General features: G+C 52.2%; 1 protein-coding gene across 1 annotated transcript in view; it reads right to left on the reverse strand.

Annotated features, from left to right (window-relative positions):
- Positions 1–12,819: 12,819 nt before the first annotated feature.
- Positions 12,820–19,491, reverse strand: part of LOC119957994 (basic phospholipase A2-like) — a 35,812-nt gene continuing 29,140 nt past the window's right edge. The window contains exons 4-5 of the mRNA XM_038786245.1: positions 18,679–18,788; positions 12,820–13,187 (exon numbers count right to left, since the gene is read on the reverse strand). Coding sequence (XP_038642173.1) covers positions 13,039–13,187; positions 18,679–18,788 — 259 coding nt within the window. The 3' untranslated portion in view covers positions 12,820–13,038. The remainder of the gene's footprint in view (positions 13,188–18,678; positions 18,789–19,491) is intronic.

A 19,491-nucleotide genomic window follows, 5' to 3' on the forward strand; every position in this document is an offset into this window, starting at 1 on the left:
AGGAGAGACTCCCAACAATGTCAGGGTGGTGACCTCCTCCCCTGTTGGTCACCCTGCTCCAGGGCAGCTGGTTAGTTTACCTCCTGCTGAGGGTCATTTCCTGGCCCTTTCCAAACTCTTGCAGAGATGAGGCTGTGGGTGGGTCAGGTGACTGAGATTCAATTGGAGGGTAAAGACATCTTCCACGTGATGCCATCCTCCCAGCTCCGGAATGTCACCATGGCAGCCGGATCAGAGAGAGCTTGCTGTTTCTGGGGCCCGGTTAGAAGTTGAAGCGATGAGAAATTGCCCTTTGCTGTTTGACCATCAGTTCATTGAAAGATGAGGTTGTAGTGAAATAAAGCAGAGTGAGGTAGCCTCTCTGCTGCTCTCACTGATTGGATCCTGCAATGCTGGCAGTGGGAATGTTTGTTAATTACTGACACAGAAATCGCTCTTGGCTCCGGTTGTCAGGACCCCGGGGAAGACGAACAGCAATGTGGGAACAGGCAGACCCAGGCAAGGCTTGTCATTTAAATTTGTTATTCTGAAATGTCATTGCCAATTCCAAAGCAGATATCTTCAATTCTTGCATCCATGCACATCCAGACACACCCAGACACACAAACACCCACACATACACCCCCAGGCACACACACCCCCAGACACACACATGCACACACGAACAACTAGACACACAAACATCCCCCCCCCCCCCCCCCCCCCCCCCCACACACACACACATTCAGACACATACCCAGACACACATACACACACATCTGGGCCAGCGAGAATCAGCATCTCCTCAAACTCCTGACAAATTCTCAGTTCAGCTCCTCACATGGCACCATTCCTAATATCAGTGATCATTGTTCAAACGAGCTGCAAATCCAGGTTTTCTGTATCAGCTTCTGTTCCTACAGATGGTAACTTTTTCTGAGATCCATTTTCTGCAGCTGCTGATTCTCACTGGGATACAGTTCCTGAAGGTGCTGACTCTCACTGGGGTACAGTTCCTGAAGGTGCTGACTCTCACTGGGGTACAGTTCCTGAAGGTGCTGACTCTCACTGGGGTAGAGTCCCTGAAGGTGCTGACTCTCACTGGGGTACAGTTCCTGAAGGTGCTGACTCTCACTGGGATACAGTTCCTGAAGGTGCTGACTCTCACTGGGGTACAGTTCCTGAAGGAGCTGACTCTCACTGGGGTACAGTTCCTGAAGGTGCTGACTCTCACTGGGGTAGAGTCCCTGAAGGTGCTGACTCTCACTGGGGTACAGTTCCTGAAGGTGCTGACTCTCACTGGGGTACAGTTCCTGAAGGTGCTGACTCTCACTGGGGTACAGTTCCTGAAGGTGCTGACTCTCACTGGGGTACAGTTCCTGAAGGTGCCGACCCTCACTGGGGTACAGTTCCTGAAGGTGCTGACTCTCACTGGGGTACAGTTCCTGAAGGTGCTGACTCTCACAGGGAGACAGTTGCTGAAGGTGCTGACTCTCACTGGGGTACAGTTCCTGAAGGCGCTGACTCTCACTGGGGTACAGTTCCTGAAGGTGCTGACTCTCACTGGGGTACAGTTCCTGAAGGTGCTGACTCTCACTGGGGTACAGTTCCTGAAGGTGCGACTCTCACTGGGGTACAGTTCCTGAAGGTTCTGATTCTCACTGGGGTACAGTTCCTGAAGGTGCTGACTCTCACTGGGACACAGTTCCTGAAGGTGCTGACTCTCACTGGGGTACAGTTCCTGAAGGTGCTGACTCTCACTGGGGTACAGTTCCTGAAGGTGCTGACTCTCACTGGGGTACAGTTCCTGAAGGTGCTCTCACTGGGATACAGTTCCTGAAGGTGCCGATTCTCACTGGGGTACAGATCCTGAAGGTGCTGACTCTCACTGGGGTACAGTTCCTGAAGGTGCTGACTCTCACTAGGGTACAGTTCCTGAAGGTGCTGACTCTCACTGGGGTACAGTTCCTGAAGGTGCTGACTCTCACTGGGGTACAGTTCCTGAAGGTGCTGACTCTCCCTGGGATACAGTTCCTGAAGGTGCTGACTCTCACTGGGGTACAGTTCCTGAAGGTGCTGACTCTCACTGGGGTACAGTTCCTGAAGGTGCTGACTCTCACTGGGGTACAGTTCCTGAAGGTGCTGACTCTCACTGGGGTACAGTTCCTGAAGGTGCTGACTCTCACTGGGGTACAGTTCCTGAAGGTGCTGACTCTCACTGGGGTACAGTTCCTGAAGGTGCTGACTCTCACTGGGGTACAGTTCCTGAAGGTGCTGACTCTCACTGGGGTACAGTTCCTGAAGGTGCTGACTCTCACTGGGGTACAGTTCCTGAAGGTGCTGACTCTCACTGGGGTACAGTTCCTGAAGGTGCTGACTCTCACTGGGGTACAGTTCCTGAAGGTGCTGACTCTCACTGGGGTATATTTCCTCAAGTGTTATGCAGATCACACTCTGTGCAGAATTCGGTTTAGAATAGGGACATGTATTTGCAGCAGAAATCTATACATGAAGTAGTTTAATTCAAAGTGGAATAAAACAGCTGGAGATTCTGAGGGTGGAGGAAGAGCTGGTGGAGAGCCTCAGGGCTCGTATTGGACTAATTGAAGTGGTGGAGGGGCTGGAGAGGAAGCAGTCGGGCAAGGCCCCGGGGCCAGACGGATACCCAGTGGAGTTTTATAAAACATTTTCAGGAGTGCGGGAGTCCCTGGGGTAAGGGTGTTTAATGAGGTGAGGGAGCGACGGTTACTCCCTCTGATGATGTCACAGGCCTTGACCTCTCACCCTGAAGCAGGATATGGAGCTGGATCAATGCGGATCGTACAGGCCATCTTCCTTCTGAATGTCGATGCCAAACTACTGGCCAAGATCTTGGCCTCGAGAATAGAGGATTGTGGGCCAGGGGTGCTGGGGGAGGACCAGACGGGGTTTGTGAAGGGGAGGCATTTAGCGGCGAACATTAAAGGCTTTTAAATGTGATTATGATGCCCTCCGAGAGAAGGGAAGTGGAGGTGGTGGTTGCCATGGATGCGGAGAAGGCCTTTGATTGGGTGGAGTGGGAATAATTATGGGAGGTCCTGGTGCAGTTTGGGTTTGGTCAGGGCTTTGTGGACTGGGTCCGGTTGTTGTACCAGGCCCCGGTGGCGAGCGTGCGGACGAACCGAGTGAGCTCGGATTATTTCAGGCTGCACCGGAGGATGAGGCCGTGATGTCCACTCTCCCCACTATTGTTTGCCTTGGCCATAGAGCCACTGGCAATGGCGCTGAGAGCACCAAAGGGCTGGCAGAGGATAGTATCGGGGTGGTGGGCCACAGGGTCTCGTTATATAATAATAATCTTTATTGTCACAAGAAGGCTGACATTAACACTGAAATGAAGTTACTGTGAACAGCCCCGAGTTGCCACATTCCGGCCCCTGTTCGGGTACACAGCTGTCACTGGGGGGGAGGGTGGGAGATGCTCCCATTGTCACTGGGGGGGGGGGGGGGTGGAGATGCTCCCGTTGTCACTGGGGGGGGGGAGGGTGTTCCCGCTGTCACTGGCGGGGAGGGTGGGAGATGCTCCCATTGTCACTGGGGAGGAGGGTGGGAGATGCTCCCGCTGTCACTGGGGGGGGGGGGGTGGGAGATGCTCCCGCTGTCACTGGCGGGGAGGGTGGGAGATGCTCCCATTGTCACTGGCGGGGAGGGTGGGAGATGCTCCCATTGTCACTGGGGGGGGAGGGTGGGAGATGCTCCCGCTGTCACTGGGGGGGGAGGGAGGGAGATGTTCCTGTTGTCACTGGCGGGGAGGGTGGGAGATGCTCCCATTGTCACTGGGGGGGAGGGTGGGAGATGCTCCCGCTGTCACTGGCGGGGAGGGTGGGAGATGCTCCTGTTGTCACTGGCGGGGAGGGTGGGAGATGCTCCCATTGTCACTGGCGGGGAGGGTGGGAGATGCTCCCATTGTCACTGGCGGGGAGGGTGGGAGATGCTCCCGTTGTCACTGGCGGGGAGGGTGGGAGATGCTCCCATTGTCACTGGGGGGGAGGGTGGGAGATGTTCCTGTTGTCACTGGCGGGGAGGGTGGGAGATGCTCCTGTTGTCACTGGGGGGGGGGGGGGGTGGAGATGCTCCCGCTGTCACTGGTGGGGAGGGTGCAGACGGTAAAGGTGACGGTTCTCCCAAGGTTTGTGTGTGTATTTCAGTGCCTGCCTATTTTTATCCCCATGGCTTTCTTTAAGAGGGTGAATGCAGTGATCTCTGGGTTTGTGTGGGCGGATAAGACCCCACGGGTAAAGTAGGAGCTGTTGGAGCTACTACTGGGTGACAAACACAGCAATGGTTGGGAAGTGGGTAGTGGGGGAGGGGTCGGTGTGGGAGCAGGTCTCGGAAATTTATAAAGAGCTCATGGAATGGGAGGAAGAATTGGGCAAGGGGTTAGAGGCGGGGTTTTGGGAAGATGTCCTGAGTAGAGTCAACGCGTCCTCGCCGTGCGCCAGGCTCAGCCTGATACAATTCAAGGTGGATCACAGGGCGCACATGACTGTGGCCCGTATGAGCAGGTTCTTTGAGGGGGTGTGGGTGGTGTGTGGGAGGGTCCGCGAATCATGTCCACATGTTTTGGGCATGTCTGTGGCTCTGGGGGTTTAGGCAGGGATTTACCGATGTCATGTCCATGGTATTGAAGCTACGGGTGGTTCCGAGTCCAGAGGTGGCGATTTCTGGTGTGTCGGAAGATCCAGGAGTCTCGGGGGCGAGAGAGGCTGACGTTCTGGCCTTCGCCTCCCTGGTAGCCCGGAGACGGATCTTATTGGCGTTGAGGGACTCGGAACCCCCGGAATCGGGAATATGGGTCAGTGACATGGCCGGGTTTCTCAGAAGATCAAGTTGACCCTGAAAGGATCGATGTTGGTGTTCGCTCGGAGGTGGCAGCCGTTTATCGATATCATTGGGGGAAGTTAACCTGTCAGCAGATATAAAGGGGGGGAGGGAAAGAGGGAGGCATGGGGGGGGGGGAGAGCTGGTTGAGGTGGGAAATAGTTAACGGGAAAGGGGCACTGGGGAACTGTGTCTATCAGCCACGTTGGCTGGGTTTGGTTGTTGGGTGGGTAACACACTATATAACACCCTATTGGTCCTGTTTTTTCCTCTTGAAAATTGTTCAAATTATATATGCCAGAATCAAATATTTTCATAAAGAAGTGTCATTTTTAGATATTTAAGCGACTCCTTGTCCCGGGGTCCGTTTCTCGTTACACTTGCGCAGGCTTCTATTTCCCTGATCTTTGAGAAAGAAAAGGGCCGACAGAATGAGGGTCGCACCGGCCTATTTCACTGTTAAATGCGGACACTGAGTTACTGCCAAAGTGCTGGCAGCGGTTGGAGTCCTGCCTCCCAGAAGGGATCTAGAAAGGCCAGACTGGCTTCATCAAGGTCGGCAATTGTTGGCCAAATACATTGTCTATTAAATGTTGTCCTCTCCCCCTCTTCGGTGCTCGAGCCGGAGGTGATTGGTTCCCGAGAGGCTGAAAATGCCTTTGATTGGGTGGAGTGGGGATCTCTCTTTGAGATTCTTGGCAGGTTTGGATTTGGACAAAGGTTTATATCCTGGATTGTTTATTGTCTCGGGGCCCCCACTGCCAGTGTTCACACAAATGCTGTGAATTCGCTGACATTCCGCTGAATAGGGGCACGAGGCAGGGATGCCCATTGTCTCCTGTTTGCTTTGCCGATAGATCTGCCGTCCATCGCGCTTCGATCTTCCGGTAAGTGGAGGGGGGGATAAATCGGGGAGGGGTGGAGCAGAGGGTGTCCTTGTACACGGATGACCTGCTTCTTTATATTACACACCCAGTATCCGCTATGGATGAGATAATGAAGCTGCTTGGGAGCATTGGCTCCTTCTCTGGGTAGAAGTTGAAGCTGGATAAGAGTGAATACTTCCTGCCCCCCCCCCCCCCCCCCCCCCCACGCCCCCCAGGGAGTGGATCTGTCAGGCATTCCTCCAGAGGGATAGACAATCAGGAGGCTTGGCTTTACCCAATTTATTATTTTACTATTGGACAGCCAATATTGAGAAGGTCCTGGGGTGGTTTAGTGATCCGGGTTCCATAGGGGGGTAAATGGAGGTGAGTTCCTGTCAGGGTTCTAGCCTTGGTGTTTTAGTCACCGCATCACTGCCGTTCTCTCCGGTAAGATTTTCCTCGAATCCAGCCTGAGAATCCGGAAGCAGTTCAGACAACATTTTAAACTTAGTTCCTTGTCTCTGCTGCCCCCTATCTGCAATAATCACCTCTTTTTGCCGGCGGGTTTGGACTCGACGTTTAGGCCCTGGAAGGGGAAGGGTTTGGAGAGGTTTGGGGATTTGTTCGTGGAGGGAAGGTTTGCCAGCTTTAAGGAGCTGTCGGAGAAATTCCAACTCCCTGTTTAGATACTTTCAGATTCCCGACTTTTCTCACATTCCCTCTTTCCCCTCGACACCGCCCTCCTCCCTGTTGAAGAGGATTTTGTCTTTGGTCGGGTCTGGTGGGGGGATTATTTTGGGCAGAAACGGCCAGATCCTATCAGCGGAGTCGGCTCCGTTGGATGAGGTAAAGGTGAAATGGGGGTGAATTGGGTCCTATTCTGGATGAGGGGGTGTGGAGTGAGGCTCTTCACAGGGTCAGCTCCACCTCCTCTTGCTCTCGGCTTAGTCTGATCCAGTTCAAGGTGGTGCACAGGGTTCATCTGACCAGGGCGAGGATGAGTGGATTTTTCTCTGGGGTGGGGGACAGGAATGAGCGTTGTTCCCGGGGGGCCGGCTAACCACACTCATATGTTCTGGTCTTGTCCCAGGTTAGTCAGTTTTTGGGTCTCTTTCATCAACACCATGCCAGAGATACTCAATGTCGATCTGGAGCCATGTCCGCTGGTGGCATTTTCAGGGTATCGGACTCGCCGGTGCTGAGGTCGGGGGTGAAGGCGGACGTCATCGCATTTTCCTCGTTAATAACCAGAGGCGAGTTCTGATTGGGTGAAGCTCTCTAACTCCGCCCAGTGCCTCGGATTGGTTGGGTGACCTGATGTCATTCTTACATTTGGAGAAGGTCAAGTTCACCATTGGGGGGGGGGGGGGGGGGGGGGTGAAGGGTTCTAACGAAGATGGCAGCCAATCATGGAATCACAGAATTTACAGTGCAGAAAGAGCACTATCGAAACTGCACCGGCCCTTGGAAAGGGCACCCCACCCAAGCCCACACCTCCAACCCATCCCCGTAACACAGTAACCCCACCCAAACTTTTCTTTGGACACTAAGGGGCAATTTTTCATGGTCACTCCATCTAACCTACACATCTTTGGACTGTGGGAGGAAACCGGAGCACCCGGAGGAAACCCACGCAGACACGGGGAGAACGTGCAGACTCCGCACAGACAGCGACCCAAGCCAGGAATCGAACCTGGGACTTTGGAACTGTGAAGTAACTGTGCTAACCACTGTGCTACCGTGCTGCCCATTTACTTTTATAAATTAACGTCACCGTCAGTTGTTCAGGGGTTTTGTTTCGTGTTGGGGGGGGGGGGGGTTAGTTAACTTGAATTTTGATGGTCATGTTCTTTGTCACTGTAACTTAAATGAATTGTTTTATATTACATTGATTATCATGAAAAATTTGCAATAATATATTTTAATTAAAAAGCTTTGAGATTATTGATGCACCACATGGTTAAACATCCTGCCACAATTGGCACTGTGGCTCACACATAATCAAGAGGAATTCCTATGAGTGAACTAGGAAGAGTCCACACCTTCAGGAACTGTACCCCAGTGAGAGTCAGCACCTTCAGGAACTGTACCCCAGTGAGAGTCAGCACCTTCAGGAACTGTACCCCAGTGAGAGTCAGCACCTTCAGGAACTGTACCCCAGTGAGAGTCAGCACCTTCAGGAACTGTACCCCAGTGAGAGTCAGCACCTTCAGGAACTGTACCCCAGTGAGAGTCAGCACCTTCAGGAAAGGCAATTATGATGCGATGAGGCAAGACTTAGGATGCACCGCCTGAAGAGGAAAACTGCAGGGGATGGACACAATGGAAATGTGGAGCATGTTCAAGGAACAGCTACTGCGTGTCCTTGATAAGTATGTACCTGTTAGGCAGGGAGGAAGTGGTCGAGTGAGGGAACCATGGGTTACTAAAGCAGTTGAAACACTTGTCAAGAGGAAGAAGGAGGCTTATGTGAAGATGAGACGTGATGGTTCAGTTGGGTCGCTTGAGAGTTACAAGTTAGCTAGGAAGGCTCTAAAGCGAGAGCTAAGAGCAGCCAGGAGTGGACATGAGAAGTCTTTGGCAGGTAGGATCAAGGATAACCCTAAAGCTTTCTATAGGTATGTCAGGAATAAAAGAATGACTAAGGTAAGAGTAGGGCCAATCAAGGACAGTAGTGGGAAGTTGTGCGTAGAGTCCGAGGAGATAGGAGAGGTGCTAAATGAGTATTTTTCGTCAGTATTCACACAGGAAAAAGACAACGTTGTCGAGGAGAATACTGAGATACAGGCTACTAGACTAGAAGGGCTTGAGGTTCATAAGGAGGAGGTGTTAGCGATTCTGGAAAGTGTGAAAATAGATAAGTCCCCTGGGCCGGATGGGACTTATCCTAGGATTCTCTTGGAAGCTAGGGAGGAGATTGCTGAGCCTTTGGCTTTGATCTTAGAACATAGAACAGTACAGCACAGAACAGGCCCTTCGGCCCTCAATGTCGTGCCGAGCCATGATCACCCTACTCAACCCACGTATCCACCCTATATCCGTAACCCAACAACCCCCCCCCCCCAACCTTACTTTTATTAGGACACTACGGGCAATTTAGCATGGCCAATCCACCTAACCCGCACATCTTTGGACTGTGGGAGGAAACCGGAGCACCCGGATGAAACCCACGCACAAAGGGGGAGGACGTGCAGACTCCACACAGACAGTGACCCAGCCGGGAATCGAACCTGGGACCCTGGAGCTGTGAAACATTTATGCTAACCACCATGCTACCCTGCTGCCCCAAGAGGTTGTTCTTGAAGTCATCTTTGTCTACAGAAATAGTGCCAGAGGACTGGAGGATAGCAAATGTTGTCCCCTTGTACAAAAAGGGGAGTAGAGATAACCCCAGTAACTATAGACCAGTGAGCCTTACTTCTGTTGTGGGAAAAGTCTTGGAAAGGTTTATAAGAGATAGGGTGTATAATCATCTGGAAAGGAATAATTTGATTGGAGATAGTCAACATGGTTTTGTGAAGGGTAGGTCGTGCCTCACAAACCTCATTGGGTTCTTCGAGAAGATGACCAAACAGGTGGATGAGGGTAAAGCAGTTGATGTGGTGTATATGGATTTCAGTAAAGCGTTTGATAAGGTTCCCCACGGTAGGCTATTGCAGAAAATACAGAGGCATGGGATTCAGGGTGATTTAGCAGTTTGGATCAGAAATTGGCTAGTTGATCATAGATCATAGAATTTATAGTGCAGAAGGAGGCCATTCAGCCCATCGAGTCTGCACCGGCTCCTGGAAAGAGCACCCTACCCAAGGTTAACACCTCCACCCTATCCCCATAACCCAGTAACCCCACCCAACACTAAGGGCAATTTTGGACACTAAGGACAATTTAACATGGCCAACCCACCTAACCTGCACATCTTTGGACTGTGGGAGGAAACCGGAGCACCCGGAGGAAACCCATGCACACACGGGGAGGATGTGCAGACTCCGCACAGACAGTGACCCAAGCCGGAATCGAACCTGGGACCCTGGAGCTGTGAAGTGATAGTGCTATCCACAATGCTACCGTGCTGCCCACAATGCTAGAAGACAAAGAGTGGTGGTTGATGGGAAATGTTCAGACTGGAGTCCAGTTACTAGTGGTGTGCCACAAGGATCTGTTTTGGGGCCGTTGCTGTTTGTCATTTTTATAAATGACCTGGAGGAGGGCGTAGAAGGATGGGCGAGTAAATTTGCAGATGACACTAAAGTCGGTGGAGTTCTGGACAGTGCAGAAGGATGTTACAAGTTACAGAGGGACATAGATAAGCTGCAGAGCTGGGCTGACAGGTGGCAAATGGAGTTTAATGCAGAAAAGTGTGAGGTGATTCATTTTGGAAGGAATAACAAGAAGGCAGAGTACTGGGCTAATGGTAAGGTTCTTGGTAATGTGGACGAGCAGAGAGATCTCGGTGTCCATGTCCTTAGATCCCTGAAAGTTGCCACCCAGGTTGAGAGGGTTGTTCAGAAGGCGTACGGTGTGTTAGCTTTTATTGGTAGAGGAATTGAGTTTCGGAGCCATGAGGTCATGTTGCAGTTGTACAAAACTCTAGTACGGCCGCATTTGGAGTATTGTGTGCAGTTCTGGTCGCCACATTATAGGAAGGATGTGGAAGCATTGGAAAGGGTACAGAGGAGATTTACAAGGATGTTGCCTGGTATGGAGGGAAGATCATATGAGGAAAGGCTGAAGGACTTGAGGCTGTTTTCGTTAGAGAGAAGAAGGTTAAGAGGGGACTTAATTGAGGCATACAAGATGATCAGAGGATTAGATAGGGTGGACATCGAGAGCCTTTTTCCTTGGATGGTGATGTCCAGCACGAGCGGACATAGCTTTAAATTGAGGGGAGATAAATATAGGACAGATGTCAGAGATAGGTTCTTTACTCAGAGAGTAGTAAGGGATGGAATGCCCTGCCTGCAACAGTAGTGGACTCGCCAACACTAAACGCATTCAAATGGTCATTGGATAGGCATATGGACGATAAGGGAATAGTGTCGAGGGACTTTAGAAGGGTTTCACAGGACGGTGCAACATCGTGGGCCGAAGGGCCTGTACTGCGCTGTAATGTTCTATATTCTATGTTCTGTGTTCTATGTTCTACCCCAGTGAGAATCAGCACCTTCAGGAACTGTACCCCAGTGAGAGTGAGCACCTTCAGGAACTGTACCCCAGTGAGGGTCAGCACCTTCAGGAACTGTACCCCAGTGAGAGTTTAGACTTTCAGGAACTGTACCCCAGTGAGAGTCAGCACCTTCAGGAACTGTACCCCAGTGAGAGTCAGCACCTTCAGGAACTGTACCCCAGTGAGAATCAACACCTTCAGGAACTGTACCCCAGTGAGGGTCGGCACCTTCAGGAACTGTGTCCCAGTGAGAATCAGCACCTTCAGGAACTGTACCCCAGTGAGAGTCAGCACCTTCAGGAACTGTACCCCAGTGAGAGTCAGCACCTTCAGGAACTGTGTCCCAGTGAGAATCAGCACCTTCAGGAACTGTACCCCAGTGGGAGTCAGCACCTTCAGGAACTGTACCCCAGTGAGAGTCAGCACCTTCAGGAACTGTACCCCAGTGAGAGTCAGCACCTTCGGGAACTGTACCCCAGTGAGAATCAGCCCATGCAGAAAGTGGATCTCAGAAAAGGTGACCATCTGTAGGAACAGAAGCTGATAAAGAAAACCTGGATTTGTAGCACATGTGACGAATGATCACTGGCATTAGGAATGTTGTCATGTGTGGAGCTGAACTGAGATTTTGTCAGGAGTTTGAGGAGATGCTGATTCTCGCTGGCCCAGAACTTCTGATGTGTGTGTGTGTGTGTCTGGGTATGGGTCTATGTGTGTGTCTGGGTGGTATCTGCTTTGGAATTGGCAATGACTTTTAAGGATAACAAATTTAAATGACAAGCCTTGCCTGGGTCTGCCTGTTCCCACATTGCTGTTCGTCTTCCCCGGGGTCCTGACAACCGGAGCCAAGAGCGATTCTGTGTCAGTAATTAACAAACATTCCCACTGCCAGCATTGCAGGATCCAATCAGTGAGAGCAGCAGAGAGGCTATCTCACTCTGCTTTATTTCACTACAACCTCATCTTTCAATGAACTGATGGTCAAACAGCAAAGGGCAATTTCTCATCGCTTCAACTTCTAACCGGGCCCCAGAAACAGCAAGCTCTCTCTGATCCGGCTGCCATGGTGACATTCCGGAGCTGGGAGGATGGCATCACGTGGAAGATGCCTTTACCCTCCAATTGAATCTCAGTCACCTGACCCACCCACAGCCTCATCTCTGCAAGAGTTTGGAAAGGGCCAGGAAATGACCCTCAGCAGGAGGTAAACTAACCAGCTACCCTGGAGCAGGGTGACCAACAGGGGAGGAGGTCACCACCCTGACATTGTTGGGAGTCTCTCCTGTATCCATTGGTCCTGAGGCTGAGATGGGCAGAGTTTTGGTCACTCAGGGAATCAGGGATGTGGGGATCGGGCGAGAAAGAGGAATTGAGGCAAGGGTCGGCCATAATCGTTTCGAATGGTGGAGCAGGCTCGAGGGGCCGAGTGGCCTCCTCCTGTTCCCATTTCTCATGTTTTATGATATTTGACAGTGTCTCTGGTAAGAAGATTCCTGTAGTGAACACAGTTTGGTCTCACATTGCTGAAGAATTAACCACTTTGCAATAACTTGGGGCAGGAGTCTGAATGAATGAGAGATTTAACAATATTTACTGGGGGTAATTTTGACCCGGGTGTGATAGCCCACTTTATATCTCTCCCAATTTTTATTTACACCGATTGCAGCAATGTCCAAATTATCCCTCGAGTTGCAGCATTTGGCTCAATGAAGTTGGCAGTTTCAGACTGTGACACCAGGGGTGCCTTTGGCATCATTTGAGAGCAGAGACGTGACGGCTGCTGCTGCTGTTACACCAGCAGGTGGCAGTGTCGCGCCACAAAGTACAAAGAGAACAGCAGGATCCCATATTGTCTGTGAAAGATCAGAATGTCTGTGCAGAAACTAATTGGACATGCCCCCTGTATCAATAATGAATAAACACTCCCACTCCCAGCATTGCATGCTTCAATCAGTGTATTGTATTTCACCAGAATTGTAAAGTACATTTTAAATGAATTAAAGGTTAAACAGCAACAAAGCGAGAGCTGAGAGACACTCAGTGAGCAATGAGAAATCAGTGAGACGGCGAGAGAGAAATCCCATCAATCACACCCGGAATATTCTATTGGAGAGATTCTTGTCAGTGTGACACTCGGTCACATCACCATCGCTTCATTGCGAGCTGGAGCTATGGGACGGTCTTACACAGGTTTCGGTCATAATTCACAAACTTTGGGTTCTGTTTGTCGCTATTCTCCTTGATGCACAGGGCAACTTTAATGTCACAGTTACACTTCTTCTTCCGACAATCTTTGGGAAGCAGCGGGCACTTATTATCTGAAAAAGAAGAGAGAACAACCAAATATAGGGCGAAATTCTCCAACCCCACGCAGGGTCGGAGAATCGGCCGGCGGCGGCGATATTCCCGCTCCCGCCATGTTAAGAATTCTCCCACCCGCCATAAAACGGCGTTGTTCAAATCCCGCCGCCCGCCTCGGAGAACAGCTGGCGCCGGCGGGATGTCATTGTATTTTTAGGCTGAATTATTCTCCGGCCCGGATGGGCCGAAGTCCCGCCGACGTGGCCACGGGTCACGGGTCACGTCGGCGAAAATCAAAGTAGGTTTATAACGGCGTCAACCATTGATGATGGTTGACGCCGTTCAGTGTCCGAGGGCGAGGGGGGGGTGGGAGGGTAGGGGGGGGTGGAGGGTAGGGGGGTGGGGGTATAGGGGGGTAGGGGTGTGGGGGGTAGCGGCGTTGGAGGGGGGTAGGGGTAGGGGTCGGGGGTAGGGGTGGGGGGGTAGGGATAGGGGTGGCGGGGGTAGGGGGGTAGGGGGGTGGGGATAATGGGGTAGGGGTGGGGGGGGGTAGCGGCGTTGGAGGGGGTAGGGGTAGGGGTGGGGGGGTAGCGGCGTTGGAGGGGGGTAGGGGTAGGGGGTAGGGGTAGGGGGCAGCGGCGTGCAGAGGGGGGGGCGACGGTGCGTTGGCCCCGGGCATCCATTGGACGGGGGCATCAGCAGATCTTCCTCAAGGCTCCCCTTCCTCCCAGCTGCTTGTCTTTGTTTGAGACAGAGAGAGGGAGATTGTGGGGACAGACAGAGAGAGGAGAGAGAGGGAGATTGTGGGGACAGACAGAGAGAGAGAGACAGAGAGAGGGAGTCCCGTCCGTCCTCTGGCTGAGAGCAGGGCTTTGGTGAGTATATTGCAATCTGCCTAAACCCAGGAATATTGCCTGGTTAGAATGCAGAGGGAAATGCTGGATCCCGGGGTGTGAGATGTGTCTGGATTTGTCTATTTCAGCTTCAGCCTCTGCGATTTCAGGTCAGTTTCACAACAACAGGAAAAACGCGCGGAGAGAGAGGGAAAAACTTTTGACAAAGTTTCTGGGTTCTGCCTTTATAATTCACAGCGCAGAAAGGGTTCTACGCTGCAAGGCACCTTTTCTAATCCTGGGGAGAAACAACGTTTTGAAGAGTCTGAGGAATAAGCAGGCATTTGGATTAATTCTGCCTCCCCACCCCCTGGGCCTCTTTCTCCTCCTTTCTCCTCCCTCCCCCCTTTCTCCCCCCCCCCCCCTACCCCCCCCACCCCCCCACCCCCCCCACCCCTACCCCACTCCAACGCCGCTACCACCCCACCCCTACCCCCCTCCAACGCCGCTACCCCCCTCCCCACCTCTACCCCCCTCCAATGCCGCTACCCCCTCCCCACCCCTACCCCCCTCCAACGCCGCTACCCCCCTCCCCACCCCTACCCCCCCTCCAACGCCGCTACCCCCCCACCCCTACCCCCCTCCAATGCCGCTACCCCCCTCCCCACCCCTACACCCTCCAACGCCGCTACCCCCCTCCCCACCTCTACCCCCCTCCAATGCCGCTACCCCCCTCCCCACCCCTACCCCCCTCCAACGCCGCTACCCCCTCCCCACCCCTACCCCCCTCCAACGCCGCTACCCCCTCCCCATCCCTACCCCCCTCCAACGCCGCTACCCCCCTCCCCACCCCTACCCCCTCCAATGCCGCTACCCCCCTCCAACGCCGCTACCCCCACCCCTTCCCCCCTCCCCCACCCCTTCCCCCCTCCCCCACCCCTTCCCTCCTCCCCCCACCCCTTCCCCCCTCCCCCCCCACCCCTTCCCCCTCCCCCCCACCCCTTCCCCCTCCCCCCACCCCTTCCCCGCTGCTAATCGGCTGCTGTGGATTCTGTCCTTGATGTTGTCGGGGGTTCCCTAATATTGTGAAATTCCCTAATGCTGTCAGTGATGTGGGCTGCATTCCTTTAATGTATCGGGGGTCCTGAACGTTGGGGGGGGGGGTCCTTAACATGATAATTTCTGTGGGTGACATAATGAGAGTCACACCACCCACCAGGTACGCGGCACATACTCGTGCGACTCGGCCAACGTTGTCTATCCCATACGCTGCAGGAAAGGATGCCCCGAAGCGTGGTACATTGGCGAGACCATGCAGACACTGCGACAACGAATGAACGGGCAACGTGCGACAATCACCAGGCAGGAATGTTCCCTTCCAGTCGGGGAACACTTCAGCAGTCAAGGGCATTCAGCCTCGGATCTCCGGGTAAGCATTCTCCAAGGCGGCCTTCAGGACACGCGACAACGCAGAATTGCCGAGCAGAAACTTATAGCCAAGTTCCACACGCATGAGTGCGGCCTCAACCGGGATCTTGGATTCATGTCGCATTACATTGACCCCACCCACCATCTAGCCTGGGCTTGTGGATCCTACCAACTGTTCTGGCTTGGGACAATTCATACATCTTTAACCTGGAATTATCTCTCTCCAGTGGCTCCGTCTGGACCCGTAGACTTAATTACCTGCAAAGACTTGCATTCAAAGTATTGTCTTGCATTTTTGACTTTGTCTACATAGATGTTTCTGGAACCCACCTCTTCATTCAACTGAGGAAGGAGCAGTCTCCGAAAGCTAGTGATTCGAAACAAACCTGTTGGACTTTAACCTGGTGTTGTAAGACTTCTTACTGTGCTCACCCCAGTCCAACACCGGCATCTCCACATCTTGAATGCTGAATACAGGGTTAAAGGCAGGATTCTTGAAATTGTGGAGGAACAGAGGGATCTTGGGGTCCATGTACATAGACCCCTCAAAGTTGATAAGGTTGTTAAGAAGGCGTATGGTGTGTTGATTCCATTAACAGGGGGATTGAGTTTAAGAGCCGCGAGGTTTTGCTGCAGCTTTATAAAACTCTAGTTAGACTACACTTGAAATATTGTGTCCAGTTCTGGTCGCCTCATTATAGGAAGGATGTGGATGCTTTGGAGAAGGTACAGAGGAGATTTACCGGGATGCTGCCTGGACTGGAGGGCATGTCTTATGAAGAAAGGTTGAGGGAGCTCGGGCTTTTCTCACTAGAGCAAAGAAGGACGAGAGGTGACTTGATAGAGGTGTACAAGGTGATGAGAGGCATGGATAGAGTGGATAGCCAGAGACTGTTCCCCAGGGTGGAAATGGCTGTCATGAGGGGACATCATTTTAACGTGATTGGAGGAAGGGAGAGGGGAGATGTCAGAGGTCGGTTCTTTACACAGAGTGGTGGGTGTGTGGAATGCACTGCCAGCAGAGGTGGTGGAGTCAGAGTCATTAGGCACATGGACAGCAGTAAATGTAAGGGGTGTAGGTTATATTGATCTTAGATTAGGAAAAACGGTCGGCACAAAGTCGTGGGTGTTTGTATATAGTCATTTTGTATATAGTCATGTAAATATGCTTACTATCATCTATCATCATTTGATGATAGAGGCACCCCTGGTGTCATAGTCAGGCACATTCACATACCACACTATTTATTGACACGTACACATACATTTTTCAAAAAGGGGGAGATGTCATAATATACACGCAAGTATATGATGGTGAATAGACAGACACTGACTGAAACACTGAATGGCCAATCAACACACAGAACACAGCAGCCAATCACCAGACAGGACTCGGCCACTATAAAGCCAGAGGACACTAGTTTTCCCGCTCATTCGGGATGCAGCCTCTGAGACAGCCAGAGCCCGTAATCAGCAACACGAACATCTACCATGTGCTCGGCGTATAGTCTGCTCAGGTTAGCCTCAGGTCTCCAGTCAACCTAACATAGTGTCGACCCACAGTGCAAGTATGTTTAATAGCTCATAGTTAAATAAAATAGAGTTGTACTTCTACAAGTGTTGGTAGCCTGTCTCTTCTACTGCTCTGGGTAAATGCAGTCCTCACAGACCCAGCATACCCAACACATCGGAGGGCTGAAGGTCCTGCCCTGTACTGTACTGTTCTATGTTCTATTTTCTACCCTGAGTCCACGGACGCAACACCAAGTCACTCGCCGCTCCTGCCCCCGGCCCAGGCAGCTGCCCCCAGCAAGCCCCACATTTTAGAATGGTTTTTCAGACTCTCGCTCCCCCTCCGCAGGCCTGGCGTCCAGTCCCCATTTGTAAATCTTTGTAGTAATCCGTGTCCCGGAGACTTCGGCTTGAGGGGCCGGAGCATCGCGGGAAGGGCAGTGAATGAAGCGTCCAACCTGCTAATCACATTTAAATGTAGGTAAATTCCCCGGCCGGCGCGGGGCACAAATTGTTTCTGCCACCGGGGAGGGACCAGAGCATGGCGCCCGAATCGGTGCAGGGCCTCAACTTCAGTTTTTGCCAACACGCAATTCTCCGCCCGATCGTGATTCCCGTATCAGGAGGCGGAGAATCCAGCCCTGTGTTCACACACTGGAGCTGAATTGCACCTGATTTGTGTTTCCACTGGGAGTACAAACCAGGAAGTGGCTCCCAATCCGCAGCCGTGCAAATTAATGCACGGTGAGGATTGTGAGGGATTCCCCAAGAAATCCCACAACCAGGCCGCCATTTTGAGTGGACGGCCTGACAGATGTCTGGCTGTTAGGCCCTCCCGCAACGCAACTCAGTCCCTGGCCCCGGGATCGCTTGGGTCATCCGCCCACCCCACAGTACAAGAATGACCCACCCATCCCTAATGGAGGGGCTTCCAGGCAGGTGTCTCCCTTCTGGGGGCTTCCAGGCCGGGGTCCTTATTATGGGGACGTCTCTGGTGGGGGTCTCTTTAATTAGGGGGCCTCTGGTGAGGGGTGGGGTGGGCAGGCCTTGCATTGTGGGGGGTGGGGAGGGTGGCCCTCCATTGGACTTTGGGGGCAACTCCCGTAAAGAGTGACCCCCTTGGCCCACCGTAAGGCCCACCACATCAGGGCCACGCTGGTCAAGACCGGCACTAATTCCTGCCCGTGTGATTCCCGGCCCAGAGGACTGGAGAATCCCGATGATCCCCCCAACAAACATGGGAGAATATGGGACACAGCCCAACAATAGGATGCAAATAAATCTTAATGACCCATTCACATTCTCCCGCTGGTGCCCGTCGGCAATCCCGTTTTCTGCCCACGTTGGATTCTCCGCTGCCACCGCTGGTAGCGGAGTTCTCGATGCGACGGAGAATCCGGCCCTTAGTCTCCCAAACGGAACGTTCCGGGCCTGGTCTCTTGAACATTCCCAATTTGAATCGGTTCACCATTGGTGGCCGTGTCTTCAGGTGTCTGGGCCCCAAGCTCCGAAATTCCCTCCCTCCATCTTTCCGCCTCTGTTGAGACATTCCTTAAAACATCTTTAACAAAATCTATTGGTCAGTCACTTTGGATGTTTCATTACTCTGTAGGCACCACATAAATATAAGTTGTTGTTGTACTTTACTGGTGTTGAATTATTGAGGGAAGGGAGAGGACAGGGAGTCAGAGCAACTTCCCGAGGCCAACATTGATTTAGTTTGGTGTTTACTTACCGCACTTGGGAAACCCATTTTCACAAGGTGTAGCATGTGACAAACAGAGGGCGTGGTGACATCCCGTTATTGCAGCTTCTCCATAACAGTCATGGTGCACTTGGCAGCATCTGAGTGAGTGACAAACAGGAGATATCATTTCAGATGTAAGTTTTTCATGGAGAGACTGAAACTCAGTCAGGGGATTAATGATTCCAAACAAGCCTCAGATTGGGTTCCCAACTCTGAAGAATTGTCCTGGAGTTTTCAGGAACGAAAGATGAATCCTCAGGGAACTCATTTCACATAACTGAGGGGATAAGGCCATTGCTGCCCTTTAACAACATGGTGTTCTCCTATTTTATTTCAACGCATTTGTTCATTGGAGAGAAACTGGTGGTGGGAGGGAAAAGCTGTTTCTGAAAAACACCCAATCAGATGACAAAGAGTCTGTTCCCTTTCCAATTGGTTTGGAAAGGTGGGCACCCAGAGAGTGGACATGTCAGACCAATGGCAGCATGGAGCTGGGATGTTTGAGGTGGGAGGTGATATCATGAACAAACTGAGAGCATGTAGAATTATTCTTGGCATCAACATCAGGGGAAGCACAGTGGTTAGCACTGTGGCTTCACAACTCCAAAGATCTGGGTTCAATTGATGGCTGGGGTCACTGTCAGTGAGGAGTCTGCACCTTCTCCCCGTGTCTGCGTGGGTTTCTTCCGGCTGCTCCGGTTTTCTCCCACATGTCCTGAAAGACGTGCTGTTAGGTAATTTTGACATTCTGAATTCTCCCTCTGTGTACCCGAACAGGCGCCGGAATGTGCGACTACGGGC

The sequence above is a fragment of the Scyliorhinus canicula genome, chromosome 27, assembly GCF_902713615.1.
Source record: "Scyliorhinus canicula chromosome 27, sScyCan1.1, whole genome shotgun sequence".
NCBI classification, from domain to species: domain Eukaryota; kingdom Metazoa; phylum Chordata; class Chondrichthyes; order Carcharhiniformes; family Scyliorhinidae; genus Scyliorhinus; species Scyliorhinus canicula.